This window comes from Orycteropus afer, unplaced genomic scaffold (assembly GCF_000298275.1).
Source record: "Orycteropus afer afer isolate SDZICR_OR568_19922 unplaced genomic scaffold, OryAfe1.0 scaffold00421, whole genome shotgun sequence".
Classification (NCBI taxonomy): domain Eukaryota; kingdom Metazoa; phylum Chordata; class Mammalia; order Tubulidentata; family Orycteropodidae; genus Orycteropus; species Orycteropus afer.
The window spans coordinates 1,452,138-1,459,799 of NW_006922008.1; the positions used below are offsets into that span (position 1 = coordinate 1,452,138).

At 38.5% G+C, this 7,662-nt stretch overlaps 1 protein-coding gene across 1 annotated transcript in view; it reads right to left on the reverse strand.

Moving 5' to 3' along the window:
* Positions 1–7,662, reverse strand: part of HMGXB4 (HMG-box containing 4) — a 49,662-nt gene that overhangs the window by 14,183 nt on the left and 27,817 nt on the right. Inside the window, exons 5-8 of the mRNA XM_007953983.2 lie at positions 3,759–3,840; positions 2,710–2,774; positions 1,231–1,336; positions 565–734 (exon numbers count right to left, since the gene is read on the reverse strand). Coding sequence (XP_007952174.1) covers positions 565–734; positions 1,231–1,336; positions 2,710–2,774; positions 3,759–3,840 — 423 coding nt within the window. The remainder of the gene's footprint in view (positions 1–564; positions 735–1,230; positions 1,337–2,709; positions 2,775–3,758; positions 3,841–7,662) is intronic.

The window sequence follows — 7,662 nt, forward strand, 5'->3', positions numbered from 1 at the left end:
ATGGAAATTTCAAAGTCTTAGAAGTTCAGGTGATCAAAACTGCTATGGGTTATGTATTCATTTTTTCCACTGCATTTTTTTTTTTTAATAAAAAGAATTTACAGGGCATTCTAATTTCTTTCAGTGACAGTGTTTTAATAGGATGGTATTAATGTAAACTTTGAGAGCCAGTAGGTAGATTCCAGCAAGCGCTGGTGGCGCAGTGGTTGAAGTGCTTGGCTGCTAATGAAAAGGTCAATAGTGCAAATGCACCAGCTGCTCTAAGGAAGATCTGGCAGTCTGCTTACATAAAGATTTATAGCCTTGGAAACTCTATGGGGCAGTTCTACTACATCCCATAAGGTTGCTATGAGTTGGTATCAACCAAACAGCAGTGGGCTTGGTTTCTGGTTTAGGTAGGTCCCTAATTTCCAGGTATTTCTAGGATCATCATGTGTTCTTTCACTGTATCCTGTGCAGTTGGCATAATCTAGCATAAGGTTACTCGATGAATGCATGTGGGATAAGTGACTGAATCCAAGTTACCTAAGAATCTGAAGTCACACTACTGAGCACTGTACTCACCTCAGTCTCCTGCAGGCGGTGTCCAATGAGGCTTAGGGACTCTCCCAACAGCTGCAGATGAGCAGCAACATCAATGGGCTCTGTCTCAGGGGCTTTGGCTGGTGAGGTCGGTAACAGCACAGTGCTGGGCGGGGACTTCTTCTGAGGTGACAGCACTCCTGTAGAAGAAGCTGAGAACACAGGGATAAAAGGATAAAACAGAGACCAAAATTGCCTGCAGCCTTGAATAGCACAAAAACGTCCTTCCCAACTTTCCCTTTTTATGAGCTGCACCAGGTATTCACAAAACTATGGCTGGTGTGCCGTATCTGGTCTGTGACTTATTTCTGTATGGCTTACAAACTAGGCATGGTTTTATATTTTTAAAGTGTTATTAAAAAAACAAACAAAATACGCCCCCCCAACAAAAAAAAGAATACATGACAGAGACTATGTATGGCCTAAAAAGCCTAAAATATTTGCTATTTGGTTTTTTATAGGAAACATTTGCTAATCTCTGATCTCCGTTTTCTGAATTTGAACGTCCTTTTTGTACCCTACAATATTCAGTAGTAATATTTGGATGTCAAGATCTGCTTCTAATGGAAGCTGCTCTCCCAGTTTCCTGACAAGGAAGCAAAATTTGTAACACTGGGGAATTAGAGCAGGAGGGGCTATGGTCACTACCTTTCACTCTCATGGAACCTTCTGAGCTGGATGCTTTTCTTTTCACAGTTGTAGCTTCTGCTTTGTTCTGTTTGTGTTGCAGATACTGAGCTTTCTGCTTCCAAATCTGCAGTTGGATCCAGGGCAAAATAAATTAAATAAGACAAAATAGTAAAAGGGAAGGCAGTTGTGGAAGAACAGAATGAAGACAAGAAAGGGAACAGTAGAGGAGGGCAGACAGCATTGACATTAACTTTTTGAGCTGAAGGTTACTGAATAGGCTTCAGATGGTAATTACATTAGTATCTTAGAGAACTACAAGAGAACTACAAACATTCCTCAGTGATGATGGGGCAAATTGCAGTACTGAGTTTTAGAACACCCTAGGGTTGAGCGTTGGTGGCATGATGATTAAGTGCTCAGTTGTGAACCAAAAATTTGGTGGTTTGAATCCACCTGGCAGCAACATGGGAGAAAGACTTGGTGATCTGCTCCTGTACAGATTACAGCCTAGAAAACGCTATGGAACAGTTCTGCTCTGTCATAGGGGTTGCTAGGAGTTGACCCCATGCAACAGAGTAGAACCAGGCTGAAATGTAAACACCTGGTAAAGTATAATGTTCATGTGGTTTAATACTTCCTCTGGCCTGCTGATTGGCAGGGTAACAATAGCACTGGAAAACAGAAACTAAGGATAATCTACCTAGGTGAAAGGTATTTTACTTGCTTCATCCAGATGAGCTGTACCTTAAAGCAAGACAGTAATCCCAATTCCTAGACTAGAATTCTAGTTCCATATGCTCTAAGTGGAAAGTGACTGTAAATGACTATTATTATTTTGCTGGCTTCTTGACAGTAGGGTACCTGAGGTACTAATGGTCATGAGGATGAAGACTTGGAATCAAGAGACCTAGTAAACTCATTTCCATGATTTTATCATTTGCCATAGCCATTAAGTGAATGACTTTCCACAGTTCTCAGGCTTCTGTATTTTTATTAGATGGTTTTGATCTTGGATTCTCTTTCAATACTTTCAGCACTGCCCATGCTAGGTCATCTTTTGGTTCAAAGTAAAGTTGTTGGGAAAAAACTAAACAAAGTTAGAAAAGACAGTCTTTCTGCAGCTAAATCCTTGCCCAAGGTAAAATAGCACTAACACAGTGCCCTCGGCTCAACCCTTTCATTGATCATTATTTTCCGCACTATTTTCATTATAAAGGAGCTGTGGTGGTGTAGTAGTTAAGGCATTCGGCTAATAACCAGAAGATCGGTTTGAACCTACCAGCTGTTCATCGGTAAAGATGGGGCAATCTGTTTTCATAAAGATTTACAGCCTTGGAAACCCAATGGGGGTTGCTATGAGTCGGAATTGACTCAATGGCAGTGAGTTTGGGTTTTGGTTTATTTTCAGTATTATCTGGCTGGGTGGTCTACAAGAGAATTACACATTTTGGGAGGCACAGATCAATGGGAAAACTATTGGTAAGAAGGTGTACTTACCAGTTTGTCCTTTTCTGGCAATTGTTTCCACACCTCAGCCAGTTTTTTACTAAGTTCCCCAAAATCTGGCAGAAAAGAGTAAAAAGCCCAATATAGTTGGTTAGCTATCAGCAAAACATGAGATTAAGCAAAGCAAAGACTGGAAAAAGGTTTTTGAAGATTATACTTAAATACCAAGATTCTTTCAGAAAAACCAATCCAAAGCACACCTCATCACTTTTCTTCTCATTCCTTTCTATCTGAAAGGGACTGTTGTGGAGATCATGAGATAGGCTCAAATCCTTACACATCTACTCTCTAAGGATCTGTTCCTTATACATCTTTCTGGTGTCTTCTAATTTGCTTCCACAATATAGAACTTATCAATTTAGGTTAAAGAAAATGGTAGATTTGATAAAAGTAAAGATTTTAGGCTTCCACCAAATTTCTGAGAAATGAGAACCAAAGAAGAATTTCCCTACACCAGCTTGGGAGCAACTCTCCAGCCGTGTAATATGAGCCCGCTTCCATGCGTACAGTGACTTTATGCTTTACAAAGCACATACACATCTCTGGTACTTCATGTGAGCCTCACAACAACCTTGTGCAGCAGACAGGGCAGCTATTTTACAAATTAGGGAGATGGCATTTGGAAAAATGATTGTCCACGGTCTGTGGACAGTGTTTTCTAAATTCATTAACTTCAAATACAAAGATAAATATGAATAATATCTTGGAAAATAACACCCATGAACCATCTCATATAAAGGTGTTTATACATAAATACATATTTATGCACATTTATGTATGAATGGTGCTTCATATAATTGAGTTTTATATGTACCCTTCTCATTTGATCAGTTTAAGAGCTATAAAGAGAAAGCTTTTCTCTTTTCAGATGGGGTAAACAGGCAAAAATGTACTGTGCTTGTAGGAATGAGGAAAGAAATGAGATTTCTATTCTTTTAATATGAAGTGAAGAAGCTGCCTGCTGATGTGTGATTTAACCACACTGCCCTCAGAGAGACACATGAGAAGCACAAAAAGCTAAAGATCAGAAATGTCCTTACCTATACCTGGATGATCAGCCACAATGGTTACGCGATATTCTTTACAAAACACCTGGTAGGCCGACATGTTCTTCTTTTTTGGCTAGTGCCACATAGAAAACAGAACAGGGCAAGACTTATTGGGAACATACGTTTAGCAACCTTGAATCTATGGTAACAAAATAGAAAGGATACTGATACTTTTTCATCAAGGCAAAGAATTCTAACCACTAACCAAGTTTCTTAAAAAGGAATAACTAATTTTTAATCCATATTAGTTATCTCTCAAGTGATGGTCAGTTTTACTTTTCTAAGATAAAAACCACATGCTAAATTATTTTTAGATTGTTCAGGTTGTTGCAGCCACATGATAATTATCAACTGCTCTGTGCTGCTTGAAGCATGTTCATTCCTCACGACATTGTGACACATTCCAAAAGCAAAGTATAATTTTTGAGAAGCAAAAATCAAATATGCTCTTCAGCCCAGTTCAGTGAGGGATATATAAAACAGAAAATTACATTATCATGCATTCCATTTTATAACTACCCACAGACTGAGGAAAGTTAAGTTTTCCTATGTGGAAAGGGGCATTACATATCATCTGTCTAAACCTCTTATTTTGCAGATAAGAAAAAGGAAACTCAGAAAAATATGATGAGCGCTGGGTCTGACAACTAAACTAGTTATAACACCAGTAAGACTACATACCACTCAGGCTGGCTGACTTCCAAGGCTATGCCTTATGCTGTGCAGGACCTAAGAAAGGAAGCATGGCGCTCCCTTATAGAAAAAGTTACTAAAAAAAAAAAAAAAAAAAAGTTTTACCATTTTATAATCTGAATTTGATAAACTGAGGTATTTTCAGGATTGTTGTTGTTGCTGTTATATGCTGTCGGGTCGGCCCTGACTCAACGCGACCCCTCCTTGGGTTGCCGAGGCAGTATCACTATGGAAGTAGATTGCCCAATCTTCCTTCTGAGGAGTGGCTGGTGGGTTTGAACTGCCAGCCTTCTGGTTAGCAGTCAAGTGCCTTAGGCACTATGCTAACAGAGCTCCTATTTTCAGGATGGCTTTCCTTAAAAATTTATCTGGAAACATTAAATTATGGCGATCAGTCCTCCATCCCCTCTCTTGAGAGTATTTTCTGGTCCTTCAGTTATCAGGACACAAACATCAGGTGCTTCGTAAGCTACTGGACACTTTTCTTTGTCTTCAGAGTGAGATTTTAGGACCAAAACAAAGAAACAAAACAAAAAACAAACCCAAAACCAAACCAAAAAACCAATCCTGTATCATTACTTCAGAGTTGTATCTTGGTTTACATGATAGCCTGATCACACAATTTGTACACCAGACTTAGTTCTTTTTTAATTTTTGCATAAAAACTGTCTTCAAAGGACAAAAGCTTCCTGAGACTGATGTTGATAAGTAGCTTGTGTGGCGGCTCTGGCTTTAACTTCCAAAGGAATCCTGACACGATTTTGAGGCACGGACATTTCTATATTCCTAAAACACCTTCTCAGGTAAAGGCTTTGAAAAACAAAGATTTATTTGCATATAAAAATGTGATTTATTAAAAATTTAGCATCCAAATTTTATACTACTCTTTAAAAATGGCTTATCCATAGATCTGACATTTACTAGAACACATAATGAAAGAGTAATTTGGGGATGTCTGTACATAGCAAACTCTTTCTCAATTGTAGAGTCAATCTCCCTATTAAATATTGAGAACACTAAAAAGAATGTTTGAGAGATTTCACAGCCCATTTGGCCATATTATAAAATTTGCAAGGAGTTTTAACAATGTTTTCTCAAACACTACATATACGGTAAAAGAATAATGTTCACTATTTACAAGGCTATCTTTATAGCTGTAACATAAAATTAAAAGCCTCACAAAATTAAAAAACAAAATTTTAATGTTGAAGTGGCAAATGTTTTGTTACATATTTACCACAATTAAAAGTTACAAAATTTTAATAGCAACAAAAAATTAAATCAATCCAACCAACCTATTAAAAACTTTCAAATTACTAACATCACAACTCTTAGCCAAATGGTTGATTCAAATTCACATACTATAGAAAGGGGTTCTTCTCATAACTCCTATAAAGGACTTGATCCAAATATGTAGAAAATAAACTTGCACATATGGAACACCTTACTGGATGGCGGTATACTGAGGGCTTAAGAGGATGAGGTTTCGAAGCCTAGATTTTATCCTAACGCAGTTAAGCAGCATGAAACAGGAAAATACAATGAAATTTAAAGTCTAAATGCCTATCATCTTGTCCCAGCTTCACCAGATACTAAGTACTCGATCCAGAATAAATCCCAAGAGAAGTGGATAGCTGGTCTCACATATGATGAAAGTACTTAAACAGCAAAGAAGGAAAAGCAGAGACTAAAAAAAGGAAGACACTTCAAAGGTAACAGACAAAGAGTAACCCATTAAAGTACTCTGCTATTCAGTTATAAATAATTGTTTACTGAGTATCACCATGTGCTAGACATTGGTAATACAGCCAAGAATTAGACAATCTAACTGATAAGACAGATAAATATGTCATTAAAATAAGATGTGAGGCTACTACAGGAAAAGTACTGGATGTGTGGGAACATGTAATAGAAGCACCTTATCTAGTCTAGGGAGTCAGAGAAAGCCTTCCAGGAAGTGACTTTTAATTTATACCTGAAATCAGCCAAGTCAAGAGTAGTTAAGAGTATTATGTTAGGAAGCAGGCAGTGCCCATAGACTGGGCACTCTAGCCTAAAGAAACAATTCAAGTATTTGACGCAGGATGCTGCACAGAGTTGCATTTTGGGACTGGTGATCAGACTGGAGAAGAGTGAGAGCAAAGGCAGGGACAGCACTCAGGAGGCTGCTGCTGTACTGTGGGGAGGGAAGACGGTGGCCCACAGCCTCAACAGTGGGGCCGGAGGAAAGCAGACTGGAGAGGAAGCAAAAGTAACAGGACTGTTCAGAAAGAAGTAAGAGTGTGGCAAAATGGAAAGAGTGTTCCCCCCCCCCAAATGTGTTTTACTGAAATATAATTTATGTACAGTGAAATACACAAAACTAAAGTGACATGGGTCAATGCATTTTTTTTTTCAGTGTTGCAGTGTTCTCCCCCCCTCCCTCCCACCCCTGGCAACCAACAAAGAAAGTTTCCCTCCATATATAAACCTTTCCTTGACCCTCCACAACAACAAACTAATCCTATATTTGTTCTTCTGTTACTGACTTACTTCACTCAGCATCATGTCCTCCAAATTCATCCATATTATGTGGGGTTTTGCAGACTCTACATTATTCTTTAGTGCTGTACAGCATTCCAGTATGTGTATGTACCATAGTTTGATCATCCACCTCTTCTGCTGATGGGCTCGTACACTGTTTCCAACTTTTTGCTATTGTAAATAGTGCTGTGATGTGTGATTTAACCACACATGCAGCACCATTTACTGTGGCATCTTCTCATGTGTCTCACTGAGAGCAGTGTGGTTAAATCACACATCAGCAGGAAGCTTCTTCACTTCATATTAAAAGAATAGAAATCTCATTTCTTTCCTCATTCCTGCAAGTCACAGCACATTTTTGCCTGTTTACCCCATCTGAAAAGAGAAAAAGCTTTCTCTTTATAGCTCTTAAACTGATAAAATGAGAAAGGTACATATAAAACTCAATTATATGAAAGCGCAACTCATATAATTGGGTGTGCATATATCTGTTCCTGTCCTGGCTCTCACCTCTCTAGGATATATACCTAATAATGAGATTTCTGGGTCAAATGGTATCTCCAACTCCAACTTTCTAAGTAATTGCCTGTTTTCCACAGTGGTTATATCACTTTACAATCCCACCAGCAGTGTGTAAGAGTCCCAGTCTCTCCACATCCCCACTAGCATTTGTTATTTT